This window comes from Takifugu flavidus, chromosome 18, assembly GCF_003711565.1.
Source record: "Takifugu flavidus isolate HTHZ2018 chromosome 18, ASM371156v2, whole genome shotgun sequence".
Taxonomy (NCBI): domain Eukaryota; kingdom Metazoa; phylum Chordata; class Actinopteri; order Tetraodontiformes; family Tetraodontidae; genus Takifugu; species Takifugu flavidus.
In genome coordinates, this window is record NC_079537.1 from 8,935,051 (window position 1) to 8,949,911 (window position 14,861).

At 48.2% G+C, this 14,861-nt stretch overlaps 3 protein-coding genes and 1 gene segment (V, D, J or C); 2 read left to right on the top strand and 2 right to left on the bottom strand.

Moving 5' to 3' along the window:
- LOC130515558 (immunoglobulin lambda-1 light chain-like) overlaps window positions 1-8,500 on the bottom strand; it is a 30,716-nt gene extending 22,216 nt beyond the window's left edge. The window contains exons 1-2 of one of the 3 annotated variants that reach the window (XM_057015906.1): window positions 8,386-8,500; window positions 6,956-7,285 (exon numbers count right to left, since the gene is read on the bottom strand). In XM_057015906.1, the coding sequence (XP_056871886.1) occupies window positions 6,956-7,285; window positions 8,386-8,485 (430 nt within the window). In that variant the 5' untranslated portion in view covers window positions 8,486-8,500. Of the gene's footprint in view, window positions 1-4,653; window positions 4,984-5,075; window positions 5,183-6,955; window positions 7,286-7,377; window positions 7,445-8,385 lie in introns of those variants that run through there. The other 2 variants (XM_057015907.1, XM_057015908.1) reach the window with 2 other exon arrangements.
- LOC130515568 (immunoglobulin lambda variable 5-45-like) lies at window positions 171-2,323 on the top strand. The segment is given in 2 exon segments: window positions 171-698; window positions 1,982-2,323. Coding segments are annotated over 2 exon segments (351 nt in total).
- Window positions 8,501-13,482: 4,982 nt separating the features above from the next.
- On the top strand, window positions 13,483-14,423 carry LOC130514443 (chromodomain Y-like protein). The gene has a single exon (XM_057014025.1). It carries the CDS (start codon window positions 13,640-13,642, stop codon window positions 13,985-13,987), a length of 348 nt encoding a protein of 115 aa, XP_056870005.1. The 5' UTR covers window positions 13,483-13,639; the 3' UTR covers window positions 13,988-14,423.
- A 50-nt stretch (window positions 14,424-14,473) lies between these two features.
- Window positions 14,474-14,861, bottom strand: part of LOC130515341 (myosin heavy chain, fast skeletal muscle-like) — an 8,908-nt gene continuing 8,520 nt past the window's right edge. The window contains exon 34 of the mRNA XM_057015504.1: window positions 14,474-14,530. Coding sequence (XP_056871484.1) covers window positions 14,474-14,530 — 57 coding nt within the window. The remainder of the gene's footprint in view (window positions 14,531-14,861) is intronic.

A 14,861-nucleotide genomic window follows, 5' to 3' on the forward strand; every position in this document is an offset into this window, starting at 1 on the left:
TATTTAAATCTGCTCCTCCTTCCCTCCTGGGCTGGACTGGTGTTCCTGGAAGCATCAAGTGTCCTCCTCCTCCTCCTCCTCCTCCTCCCCTCCTCCTCCTCCTCCTCCTGTCTTGTCTTGTTTCAAAGAGAACAGTTTAGACTTTGGAAGAGCGGAGTGTTGGAGGACCAGAGCAGGATGTAGAGTGTTGTGAAGGAAACTCCTCACACACGTGAAGATTTCTTGGTCATAACTATTGAACACATTTAATATTTTTGATTTTTAAGCTGCAACTGATTTTGGAGCCAAATATGGGGACAAATTCACTCCTGGTACACCTCAGACTACAGGATTATCTTCTAGGATGATCTAGAGACAAGATGTTTGGTCGTCCTTCCCTGATCAGGAAGGGAATCCGGGACAAAAACAGCCTGATTATCAATAATATGTGTGAACTACTCATGATCATGTCAATATGTAAACAGGGCAAAGGGTGCAATGAAAACTAGGTGCCTTGCTAATGGGAACACCAACCCATGACCCATCAGAGGATCTGAACCAATGCCCCGCTGGGTTGTAAGACCAATTCCTTTCCTTTGATGGACAAGCTTCCCAGGTCATGGGCTGCTTCAAGTGTGTCCAACATGGTGTCCACCTGCTGAGACCGTGTCCTCCAGAGGTCCAGGACACTGATGTGATCATCTCCTGTGGGAGCACAGGTGCCACCTTCTTTGCTGCAGCTGCTTATGGAAGCAGTGAGAGAGCTGAAGGCTGAGGCCTGAACTGCCTTCTGTTCTCCACTACGGAGGTGGTTGAGTAGAGAATTTAGCTGAGCCAAAGTCCATCATCAACAACCCCCTTCACCCATGTTCAGGGCGAGCTGTTTGTTGATAAAATATAGCACATCTGAGAGGAAAATAGACATCACAGCACAAGCAGATTGTGAATTCTGAGAGTCGTTGCAGAGTCTGATGAGTGTGACGAGTCTGACGCTTTAATACCAGCAGGAATTACATATGGTGGGCCTGGTCACCTGTCACTGTCTTGTCTTAGTGCAGCGTATTTATAGAGGATCTCTAGTATCTGTGAGTAGAAATCATGTGCGTAGTTCAACAAAGGGTCGAGTCTGCAGGTTTGATGAAACCAATCAAGACACAGTTTGACCAATCAGCTGTCTGAAGACTCAGATCAGGTGATTAAATGAGTCAAGGCTGCTCTGCTGTTGATGTTACAACACAAACCTGCAGCCATACAAACCTCTGTGGAAGAGTTTGAACGTTCCTGCCCTGAGACATTCACCAACATCAGGAAAAAATATTAAAGCTGCTCTTTAAATGTTTGGAGCTAAAAACACATCAGTCTCAACTCAGTGACTATTTAATTTTCGATGAAGTCAATGTTAGTTAGTCTGTTTGTTGTGAAGGATCTGATCTTTATTCAAACTACTGTGTATTGGAAGAGTTCATCATTGAGAACTGAAGTCACGGTGAATGAAAAATCAATAAATGCACAAATCTATCTGTAACAATACATTGAGATGTCATCGTGGGGACTTGACCCATTGTTGGGCTGTAACAAAGCATGTAAAGGAAGGATATTAAAGCTGAGCTTTCTTTAGAGAACCACAGAGACTCTGTGTGGAAGTCAAAAAATTCAAAATGCAAATAATTGGTAGAGAAAAGACACAGTGGCAGGAAACACTGATGGTGAAGCAGCAGATTGAAGAGAAGCTCCTCCTCCTGTCAGTCCCTCTCAGCTCCAGTGGGCTATTAAATTGGTCCTCCAGCACCTCCTCTCCTCATCCTCCAAAGCCTGAATCTGTCAGCAGTAAAGTCACTTTCCAGGTTGATAGTCAGCACACAGTGGCAACATGCTGGAGAGCCTCTGCACTCTCATCACTGCTCTAACATGTGAGGAGGCTGACTTACTGCAGCTCTGAGCTCATGCTGGATTCATCAGTCTGTGTCTTTCTCTTGACTTCATGTCCTCTTGTTGTTTCCAGGTGTGAGTGCTGTGACGGTGCTGACACAGAAGCCCACTGTTGTGTCTCTGAGCAGAGGAGAGTCAGTCACCATGGACTGTAACCTGGGAACTGTTACTAACTGGGCTGCTCACTGGTATAAACAGGTTCCAGGAGGAGTTCCTCAGTTTGTACTGGTCTGGTATCGTGGCTGGAGTTCTGTCACATATGGTTCTGGTTTCTCATCTCCAAGATTCACTTCACTCATCAGTCAACATCAGATTATCGTTTGATGATCAATAATCTGGAGGAGGGAGACTCAGCAGTTTATTACTGTGGAACATGGGACAGCTCTGCTGGCGAGGGCGTATCACAGTGATTCAGACTGTGACAAAAACCTCCTCACTCAATACTTCTGCTTTTTAGTGTCTGATACATCAGCTCATGTTCAGTCTCACTAAATTACAAATCAACTCATGTTCACACTCAGTTTCTCAGAGAAACTTTCAGATTGTTGGAAACTTTCTGCTTTTTCATCACTGAAAATAACAAGAACCAAAACCAACTCCCTCACTCATCCTTCATCCTCCATCATCATCATTAAAATACACCTTTAAGTCATCAAAACGACTTTATGGGGAATATGATGAAGAGTTTGTTGATTAAAGTTTCTAGGAGAATTTGTTGTGATGATGATGATGTTGATGGTGATGATGATGTATGATGTGGTGTGATAATGATGGTGGTGATGAATGATGATGGTGATGATGATGATGGTGATGACGATGATGATGAAGAAATTAAGAGGATGATGATGATGGTAATGATGGTGATGATGATGATGGTGATGATGATGGTGATGATGACGATGATAATGATGATGGTGATGATGATGATGGTGATGATTATGACAATGACGATGATGATGAAGAAGATGAAGAGGATGATGATGATGTGGTAATGATGGTGATGATGATGATGGTGATGATGATGGTGATGATGATGATGGTGATGACGATGAACCTGGAAAGTGACTTTACTGCTGACAGATTCAGGCTTTGGAGGATGAGGAGAGGAGGTGCTGGAGGAGCAATTTAATAGCCCACTGGAGCTGAGAGGGACTGACAGGAGGAGGAGCTTCTCTTCAATCTGCTGCTTCACCATCAGTGTTTCCTGCCAGCTTTTTGCATTTTCAAATATTCATATTTTACAAAGACTTTCTGTAGTTTTCTATTTTTCTGTGTACTTGAACTGTAACAATTTTATATTTCATAAAACCTGAGTGTGGTTGCTGGCCAGTTATGCTCTGGTTTGAACTGGAATCCTCTGAAAGAGGAGCACAGCAGCTCTGACAGAGTGGACGGTTCCAGTGGACGTCTGTTCCTGCTTGTGGTCACTGCCACAGACTGTTGGGACTGTTTCTTCCCGCCTGTTTCCCAGAGATGCCGACTGCCCATGAGGACGATGACATGAACTTGGTCAACAGGAACCTGATGCAGAACGATCAGCAGACAAAGATAAAGCTGATCCCAAACAGGTATCAGCCTACAGGCAGTTCATAGTTAAACTCAGTTCACAACAGTTTGACTCATTTAATAGCAGGTTTATTCCTCATTATTCAGTTTATTAAATGTTTCATAAAGTCCAGTGTTAAAATCTGTTTATTCAGAGACCCATTAAACTAAAACCCTGGAGCCCCCAGAGTTTTTATTCATTAAACAGCTTTCAGATTATAGGATTGACGTGGATCAGGTGTTACGTTTACACATAAAAGACACCAAAGAGGCTGACTGCCACTCAGTTGGGTTCAGAGTTTTCTTCCCTGTTCACTATCAGCACTGCATCATCTGCATAGTGGGTGTCATTTATGTTACGACCTCTGATGGAAACTCCTGCTCAGCCCTAAATTTTCCTCATGATGTTTTCACTGTAAAGGAGAACAGGTCAGGTGACAGAACACGTCTCCGTCACAGCCCTCATTTTATTGGTTGCTCTTCTCAAATTTCCTTGTTTGATCTCACTGCTGCACTTTGCTGCCAACAGAGGATTTTTTCTCATTTGTGAATCCTTTCCATCGATGTTTCTGTGCTTCAGCATCTGGATTATTGCTTCATGATTGACTGTGTTGAACGCTTTGGTCAGAACTGATGAAACAAGTAATACTTCTGAAAATGTATTTTCCATCTGATGGAGCTTTGACCTCTATGAATCTACATCTCTGGTTTAATTTTATTTCTTAGTCTGAGCATGATGATTCTTAGTAACTTTGTGAGGTGGCTCTCATGTCTGACTGTTCTGAACAGCCCACATTCTCTTGTTCCTGGTTTCTTTGGGAGTGGGATGAACACTGTCTTCACAAGGTCGGTAGGAAGGTTACTGATGTTGTACATCATATTGATATGTTGTCCTTCAGGTTTTCCCACTGCTGCTCAACATGACTGATGATTTGTAGGAATTCATTTGTGTTTTTACCTCAACTTGATGGATTATGATCTGGGTTCACCTGTGGCACATGAAGATATCTACAGGATGAGTGTCCTTCCTTGAAGGCTCCATTTACATTGTTGAGCTTAAACCTACTTAAACCGACTTCAATATGTGTGAACATGAGTTGATTTTCTAATTTAGTGAGACTGAACATGAGCTGATGTATCAGACACTAAAAAGCAGAAGTATTGAGTGAGGAGGTTTTTGTCACAGTCTGAATCACTGTGATACGTACTCTTTAGCAGAGTTGTCCCATGTTTTACAGTAATAGACTGCTGAGTCTCCCTCCTCCAGATTATTGATCATCAAACGATAATCTGATGTTGACTGATGAGTAGAAGTGAATCTTGGAGATGAGAAACCAGAACCATATGTGACAGAACTCGAGCCGCGATACCAGTCTAGTACAAACTGAGGAACTCCTTCTGGAACCTGTTTATACCAGAGAGCACCGGCATCAGTAACAGTTCCCAGGTTACAGTCCATGGTGACTGACTCTCCTCTGCTCAGAGACACAACAGTGGGCTTCTGTGTCAGCACCGTCACAGCACTCACACCTGGAAACAACAAGAGGACATGAAGTCAAGAGAAAGACACAGACTGATGAATCCAGCATGAGCTCAGAGCTGCAGTAAGTCAGCCTCCTCACATGTTAGAGCAGTGATGAGAGTGCAGAGGCTCTCCAGCATGTTGCCACTGTGTGCTGACTATCAACCTGGAAAGTGACTTTACTGCTGACAGATTCAGGCTTTGGAGGATGAGGAGAGGAGGTGTTGGAGGAGCAATTTAATAGCCCACTGGAGCTGAGAGGGACTGACAGGAGGAGGAGCTTCTCTTCAATCTGCTGCTTCACCATCAGTGTTTCCTGACAGTTATTTGCATTTTCAAATATTCATATTTTAGAAAATACTTTCTCTCTTTTTCTAAATAAAGCTGAGGTTTAACATTCTTCTTCATGATCTTTAAGTAGTTTTAACTGAGTTTTCATGTTTTTGAATCTGGTTTTTGAATCCTCAACAGTCAGCATCTTGTTTCCAGCCTGGTTCTATATTTTTCTGTGTACTTGAACTGTAACTATTTTATATTTAATAAAACCCTGAGTGTGGTTGCTGGCCAGTTATGCTCTGGTTTGAACTGGAATCCTCTGAAAGAGGAGCACAGCAGCTCTGACAGAGTGGACGGCTCCAGTGGACGTCTGTTCCTGCTTGTGTGTCACTGCCACGGACTGTTGGGACTGTTTCTTCCCGCCTGTTTCCCACAGATGCCGACTGCCCATGAGGATGATGACATGAACTTGGTCAACAGGAACCTGATGCAGAACGATCAGCAAAGTTAAAGCTGATCCCAAACAGGTATCAGTTTACAGGCAGTTCATAGTTAATCTCAGTTCACAACAGTTTGACTCATTTAATAGCAGGTTTATTCCTCATTATTCAGTTTATTAAATGTTTCATATCCTCCAGTGTTAATATCTGTTAATTCAGAGACCCATAAAACTAAAACCCTGGAGCCCCCAGAGTTTTTATTCATTAAACAGCTTTCAGATTATAGGATGGACATGGATCAGGTGTTACGTTTACACATAAAAGACACCAAAGAAGGTGACTGCCACTCAGTTGGGTTCAGAGTTTTTTTCCCTGTTCACTATCAGCGCTGCATCATCTGCATAGTGGGTGTTATTTATGTTACGACCTCTGATGGAAACTCCTGCTCAGCCCTAAATTTTCCTCATGATGTTTTCACTGTAAAGGAGAACAGGTCAGGTGACAGAACACGTCTCCGTCACAGCCCTCGTTTTATTGGTTGCTCTTCTCAAATTTCCTTGTTTGATCTCACTGCTGCACTTTGCTGCCAAGAGAGGATTTTTTCTCATTTGTGAATCCTTTCCATCGATGTTTCTGTGCTTCAGCATCTGGATTATTGCTTCATGATTGACTGTGTTGAACGCTTTGGTCAGAATTGATGAAACAAGTAATACTTCTGAAAGTGTATTTTCCATCTGATGGAGCTTTGACCTCTATGAGTCTACATCTCTGGTTTAATTTTATTTCTTAGTCTGAGCATGATGATTCTTAGTAACTTTGTGAGGTGGCTCTCATGTCTGACTGTTCTGAACAGCCCACATTCTCTTGTTCCTGGTTTCTTTGGGAGTGGGATGAACACTGTCTTCACAAGGTCGGTAGGAAGGTTACTGATGTTGTACATCATATTGATATGTTGTCCTTCAGGTTTTCCCACTGCTGCTCAATATGACTGATGATTTGTAGGAATTCATTTGTGTTTTTACCTCAACTTGATGGATTATGATCTGGGTTCACCTGTGGCACATGAAGATCTCTACAGGATGAGTGTCCTTCCTTGAAGGCTCCATTTACATTGTTGAGCTTAAACCGACTTAAACTGACTTCTATATATGTAAATATGAGTTGATTTTCTAATTTAGTGAGACTGAACATGAGCTGATGTATCAGACACTAAAAAGCAGAAGTATTGAGTGAGGAGGTTTTTGTCACAGTCTGAATCACTGTGATACGTACTCGCTAGCAGAGCCGTCCCATGTTTGACAGTAATAGACTGCTGAGTCTCCCTCCTCCAGATTATTGATCATCAAACGATAATCTGATGTTGACTGATGAGTAGAAGTGAATCTTGGAGACGAGAAACCAGAACCATACTCAACAGAACTCCAGCTGTGATACCACCTTAGTACATACTGAGGAACTCCTCCTGGAACCTGTTTATACCAGAGAGCAGCCCTGTTAGTAACAGTTCCCAGGTTACAGTCCATGGTGACTGACTCTCCTCTGCTCAGAGACACAACAGTGGGCTTCTGTGTCAGCACCGTCACAGCACTCACACCTGGAAACAACAAGAGGACATGAAGTCAAGAGAAAGACACAGACTGATGAATCCAGCATGAGCTCAGAGCTGCAGTAAGTCAGCCTCCTCACATGTTAGAGCAGTGATGAGAGTGCAGAGGCTCTCCAGCATGTTGCCACTGTGTGCTGACTATCAACCTGGAAAATGACTTTACTGCTGACAGATTCAGGCTTTGGAGGATGAGGAGAGGAGGTGCTGGAGGAGCAATTTAATAGCCCACTGGAGCTGAGAGGGACTGACAGGAGGAGGAGCTTCTCTTCAATCTGCTGCTTCACCATCAGTGTTTCCTGCCACTCTGTCTTTTCTCTCCCAATTATTTGCATTTTGAATTTTTCGACTTCCACACAGAGTCTCTGTTCTTCTCTAAAGAAAGCTCAGCTTTAATATCCTTCCTTCACATGCTTTGTTACAGCCGAGCAATGTGTCAAGTCCCCACGATGACATCTAAATGTATTTTTAACAGATAGATTTGTGCATTTATTGATTTTTCATTCACCGTGACTTCAGTTCTCAATGATGAACTATAGCAAATATACAGTAGTTTGAATAAAGATCAGATCCTTCACAACAAGCAGTCTAAACAACATTGACGTCATTGAAAATTTAAAAAGTCACCGAGTTGAGACTGATGTGTTTTTAGCTCCAAACATTTAAAGAGCAGCTTTAATATTTTTTCCTGATGTTGGTGAATGTCTCAGGGCAGGAACGTTCAAACGCTTCCACAAAGGTTTGTGTGGCTGCAGGTTTGTGTTGTAACATCAACAGCAGAGCAGCCTTGACTCATTTAATCACCTGATCTGAGTCTTCAGACAGCTGATTGGTCAAACGGTGTCTTGATTGGTTTCATCAAACCTGCAGACTCGACCCTTTGTTGAACTACGCACATGATTTCTACCCACAGATACTAGAGATCATCTATAAATACGCTGCACTAAGACAAGACAGTGACAGGTGACCAGGCCCACCATATGTAATTCCTGCTGGTATTAAAGCGTCAGACTCAGACAGAAGGCAGTTCAGGCCTCAGCCTTCAGCTCTCTCACTGCTTCCATAAGCAGCTGCAGCAAAGAAGGTGGCACCTGTGCTCCCACAGGAGATGATCACATCAGTGTCCTGGACCTCTGGAGGACACGGTCTCAGCAGGTGGACACCATGTTGGACACACTTGAAGCAGCCCATGACCTGGGAAGCTTGTCCATCAAAGGAAAGGAATTGGTTTTGCAACCAGCGGGCATTGGTTCAAATCCTCTGATGGGTCATGGGTTGGTGTTCCCATTAGCAAGGCACCTAGTCTTCATTGCACCCTTTGGTCTTTTTACATATTGACATTATCATGAGTAGTTCACACATATTGATAATCAGGCTGTTTTTGTCCCGGATTCCCTTCCTGATCAGGGAAGGACGACCAAATATCTTGTCTCTAGATCATCCTAGAATATAATCCTGTAGTCTGAGGTGTACCAGGAGGGAATTTGTCCCCATAATTGGCTCCAAAATCAGTTGCAGCTTAAGAATCAAAAATATTAAATGTGTTCAATAGTTATGACCAAGAAATCTTAACGTGTGTGAGGAGTTTCCTTCTCAACACTCTACATCCTGCTCTGGTCCTCCAACACTCCGCTCTTCCAAAGTCTAAACTGTTCTCTTTGAAACAAGACAAGACAGGAGGAGGAGGAGGAGGAGGAGGAGGAGGAGGAGGAGGAGGAGGAGGAGGAGGGGGACACTTGATGCTTCCAGGAACACCAGTCCAGCCCAGGAGGGAAGGAGGAGCAGATTTAAATACTGGAGGACACAATTAGACACAGGTGAGACACGTGAGGAACATTAAGATTGGGACAGTCAGAGACAGGGAGGACAGGACGAGACAAAGACAAAGCTGAAACTGGAGTGAACCTCAACAGACACATGTGAACAGACAAGTGAAGCAGCCTCACTGTCAGGTTCCCAGTTTCTGGGAACTCTTTTGCAGGGTTTCTCCTGCGGGGGGCGTGGTGGAGCCATGCCTCAGCCACAGGTGGTGCCGGGGACTGGTGCACCTGCAGACTATCGTAATCAAGCCACCTATTTATGGACTGTTCTCACGGTTGGCCAGCGTTGGCGTGTTTTGTCGTTTTCGGAAAACCCCGGCTGTACCCTCCTGGACTTTTGTGAGACTGTTTCCTTCGTGGATAACTTTTGAACCCGTTATCGGATTATTGTTTTTTCTTAATCCCTCATGGACTGCTTTTTGTCGTAAGTTTACATTCCCTGTTTTGATCTCCACGCCTCTTTTTGAGTTCTATAAACTTTAATAAAGCTTCTCGGAACGATACGCCACTGTGTCCTGCCTGCTTTCGGGTCCTGATACAACCACTCGTAACATTACAAGCCAACCAACATGGATCCGGCGGATCAGGACGCAGTGCGCCGTACATTGGAGGCTCAGGGAAGGTTGCTGGGTCAACACGACCAGCTCCTCACCGACATCTGGACCTCTCTCCAGACTCTTAACGCCAGCGTGACGAACCTGCTTGCCTCGGGACGAGCGGAGCTGGTCCCGCCTCCGACCCCCGAGGAGGCGCCGAGAGTCGCGTCACAGCTGTTCACTGCTGCACCACGGGAGCCCCACGTTCCTGTCCTGGAGCGATATTCCGGAGAGGCAGGTGCGTGTGCCTCATTTTTGCTCCAGTGCTCGCTGGTTTTTGACCTCCAACCCCTCACCTACCCCAGCAAGATTGCCTTCATGGTGAACCTACTCTCTGGGAGAGCGGCGCAATGGGCCACAGCCGTGTTGGAGAACCAGACCCCCGCGTCCTCTAGTTTTCCGGTTTTTACGGCCGAATTAAGACGGGTTTTTGATCATCCCATTCAGAGCAGCGAAGCGTCCTCCCAAATTCTGTCCCTGCGCCAGGGGCCCAGCTCTGTCGCTGACTACTCAATTAGTTTCCGTATCCTTGCTGCCCGAAGCGGCTGGAACGACGCGGCGCTTCAGGGAGTTTTTACACAGGGGCTTTCTGCGACGACCTGAAGGACGAGTTAGCAGCGAGGGAGCAGCCGGAGACCTTGGAGGCGCTCATCGGTCTGGCTACTCGATTGGACAATCGACTTCGGGAGCGACGCCGGCAGAGGATGAGCGAGCGGACGGTGAGACCTTCTGGGAGGTTCTCCAGGCCGAGGGAGACCACCGGGGACTCGTCTGCCTTCGTCCCTGTTCCAGCGCCTGAGGCTTCAACCTGCGAGCCAATGCAGTTGGGTCGAACACGTCTAACCCAGTCGGAACGTCTGTGCCGGCGCTCAGCTGGGTTGTGCGCCTACTGTGGCCACGCAGGCCACCTCCTCGACGACTGCCCGGTGCGGCCAAAAGATTAAGCTCGTCAATGCCGGCAGGAGTGCTGGCGAGCGGATCCTCTTCCTGCTCACCTCCCGTCCGTCTAACCCTCTCCGGCACGCTCCTTTGGGGGCAGGAGTCGGTGCCAACTACCTTCCTGGTGGATTCGGGTGCAGACGGCAACTTCATTAGCCAGGACCTGGCCCGGCAGGTTCGTCTTCCCCTCGAGACGCTGCCCGAACCAAAGACCATTCTGGGTCTCGACGGAGAGGTCCTGGCTAGGATTACCCACCGGACCCAGGCAATCACCCTCATCATCTCTGGTAATCATCGGGAACAGATCCACTTCTTCCTCATCCGCTCCTCCTCATCCCCTGGAGTTCTCGGGTCCCCATGGCTGGCCCTACACAACCCTCAGTTTGACTGGCCAACCGGGAGGCTGGTAGCTGGAGCGTTAACTGCCACACCAACTGTTTGCGTTCGGCGGTCACCTCCTTGTCAGGGTCTTCGGCACCTGCCCAGGAGATTCCCGATTTGTCCCAGGTTCCGAGGGAGTACCATGACCTAGGCGAGGTCTTCTGCAAGCAGCGGGCGCTCTCCCTTCCGCCCCATCGGCCCTATGACTGTGCCATCGATCTCCTCCCCGGGGCCACGTTACCGTCGAGCCGACTCTACAACCTCTCCAGGGCGGAACGGGAGGCGATGGAGAATTATATTGGAGAGTCCCTAGCTTCTGGCCTGATCAGACCCTCCTCTTCTCCAGTTGGTGCTGGTTTTTTCTTCGTACAGAAGAAGGATGGAACCCTGCGTCCCTGCATCGATTATCGGTCCCTGAACGAAATCACAATCAAAAATAAGTATCCACTGCCCCTCCTCGACGCGGCCTTCGCTCCTCTACACTGGGCCCAGGTTTTTTCTAAATTAGACCTTCGGAGCGCATACCATCTTGTGCGGATTCGAGAAGGGGATGAGTGGAAAACAGCCTTCAACACCCCTTTGGGCCATTTTGAGTATCTGGTGATGCCGTTTGGACTCACCAACGCCCCCGCTGTGTTTCAGGCCCTTATCAACGACGTGCTCCGGGACATGTTAAATAAGTTCATCTTCGTATACCTGGACGACATCCTGATCTTTTCCGAGTCTGAGGAGGAGCACGTCCAGCATGTCCGGCTCGTTCTCCAACGGCTCCTGGAGAACCGACTTTTTGTTAAAGCGGAGAAATGCGACTTCCACACCACCTCCATCTCTTTCCTGGGCTTCGTGGTGGCGCGAGGACAGCTTTCGCCAGACCCAGCCAAGGTGAGGGCGGTAATGGAATGGCCAACTCCTTCCTCCCGTAGGCAGTTGCAGCAGTTCCTGGGCTTCGCTAATTTCTACCGTCGCTTCATCCGCGACTACAGCAAGGTGGCCGCCCCGCTCACCAGGCTCACTTCCACCCTACTTAGCTTCCGCTGGACTCCCGAGGCCGAAACTGCTTTCAACAGACTGAAGGTCCTGTTCTCGTCGTCACCTATTCTCACTCACCCCGACCCCAATCGGCAGTTCGTGGTTGAGGTGGACGCTTCAGATGTGGGAGTTGGGGCCGTCCTGTCCCAAAGGAGCGGGGAGGACCAGAAGCTCCATCCGTGTGCCTTTTTTAGTCACCGGCTTTCACCCGCAGAACGGAATTATGACGTGGGAAATAAGGAGCTCCTGGCCGTGGTCCTGGCGCTCCAGGAGTGGAGGCATTGGCTGGAGGGCGCCACCCAGCCATTTATCGTATGGACAGACCACAAGAACCTCACATACCTCCGGAACGCCAAGAGGCTTAACTCCCGGCAGGCTCGGTGGGCTCTATTCTTAGGGAGGTTTCGGTTCACTCTTACTTACCGTCCTGGATCGCGTAACCTGAAACCCGACGCCCTTTCCCGTCAGTTTGCCTCCGAGCCTGGGGAGATGGACCCGGACCCCATATTACCCCTCTCCTGCATCCTGGGGGCTGCATCCTGGCAGGTGGAGGAGAGGGTCCGCGAAGCCCAGCAATCTGCCCCGGATCCTGGGGGATGTCCTCCAAACCGGTTGTTCGTCCCGGTGGCGGTGCGCTCAGAGGTGCTGCACTGGGCCCATTCGTCGCGATTAACCTGTCATCCAGGAGTCAACCGCTCGTTACACTTCCTCCGGCAGCGTTTCTGGTGGCCCTCCATGGCCCAGGACACCAAGGACTACATTGCTGCCTGCCCGGTGTGTTCTAGGGGGAAGGCCTCCCATCGGCCACCGGCAGGACTCCTTCAGCCCCTGGAGATTCCTCGACGACCGTGGTCACATATAGCAGTGGACTTCATCACCGGCCTCCCTCCTTCCCAGGGTCATGAGGTCGTTCTCACCGTGGTCGATCGTTTCTCTAAGTCGGCCCACTTTATTCCCCTACCCAAGCTCCCGTCGGCAGCAGAGACTGGAGAGCTCCTGGTCCAGCATGTGTTCCGCCTCCACGGATTACCTACTGACATAGTTTCGGATCGGGGGCCACAGTTCTGCTCACAGGTTTGGAGGTCTTTTTGCTCGGCGCTGGGAGCCTCGGTCAGTCTTACGTCTGGGTACCACCCACAGGCCAACGGGCAGGCCGAGAGAACCAACCAGAGCCTGGAGGACGCCCTAAGGTGTGTGGCAGCCCAAGACCCATCCTCCTGGAGCACCTACCTGCCATGGGTGGAGTACGCCCACAACTCCTTGGTTTCTGCCTCCACTGGTCTGTCTCCCTTCATGGCTTCCCTGGGCTACCAACCTCCATTGTTCGAGGGGCAGGAGGAGGAGGTTGCTGTACCGTCAGTGCAGGCCAACATTCGCCGTTTCAGGAGGGTGTGGAGACAGGTCCGTTCGACTCTCTGCGGACTTCTCGTCGATCCCAACTGCAGGCCAATCGACATCGGACGCCAGCCCCCTCCTATCAACCAGGTCAGAAGGTCTGGTTGTCCACCAAGGACCTTCCACTCCAGGTCGAGTCTCGGAAGCTGGCTCCTCGCTTCGTGGGTCCCTTTGAGGTGGATCGGATGGTGAACCCCGCAGCCGTCCGCCTGAAGCTTCCCGCAGCGTTGAGGATTCACCCCACCTTCCATGTTTCCAAGGTAAAGCCCGTTGCAGAGTCGGATCTGGTTCCCCCGTCTGATCCTCCACCTCCTCCCCGCATTGTGGACGGAGGCCCTGCCTATACGGTCCGGCGTATCCTGGACGTCCGCCGACGAGGCCGGGGCTTCCAGTTCCTAGTCGACTGGGAGGGGTATGGTCCGGAGGAGCGATCATGGGTTCCTCGCCGGTTCATTTTGGATACCAGCCTCCTCCGCGATTTCTACCATGCCCACCCGGAGAAGCCTGGAAGGACGCCAGGAGGCGCCCCTTGAGGGGGGGGTAATGTCAGGTTCCCAGTTTCTGGGAACTCTTTTGCAGGGTTTCTCCTGCGGGGGGCGTGGTGGAGCCATGCTTCAGCCACAGGTGGTGCCGGGGACTGGTGCACCTGCAGACTATCAGCAATCAAGCCACCTATTTATGGACTGTTCTCACGGGTGGCCAGCGTTGGCATGTCTTGTCTGTTTCGGAAGACCCCAGCTACACTCACTTGAACTATAGTACAACTTTTTCCTTCGTGGATTACTTTTGTACCCGTTCCTCGGACTGTTCGTTTATCTATATCCTTCGTGGTCTGTTTTTGACTCCGCTCGGAATTTTTGTTGTAAGTTTTCTTTTTTCTGTTTGGGTGAGGAACGGAGTCGTGGTCAACACGCATTTTGAGTTGCGCGATTTTGTGTGAACAGAAATAAAGCTTCACGGAAGACGATACGCCACTGTGTCCTGCCTGCTTTCGGGTCTAACACAACCGCTCGTAACAATCACATCTTTAAGGTGGAGAGTTTTTGATTCTGAGTTGGCCAGTGGATACATCCACGCTGATCAAATAAAAAACATAGAAATAATTATGTATATGTTTGTAGCCAATATTTAGAATATTATGTTGCAGCAGTTTGGAGGGCCGTCTTTAACATGGAGTAACTGTTGTTAAATAACTTGGTGTTTTAATATGTGCATCAGCATAGCTGAAATGTATGCAATTTTCAAGCCTCCACTAAGAAATTATTTCATTTACCATCGACAACAAGAAGACCATCATTGCCAGCAACAAAAGCAACGCAATGACAGTGAGGAAGATGAGCCACCAGGCGACTTTGGTGAAATACTCGATCTCTCTCTCCGTGAATACTGTCAGTTTTACTTGTTGAC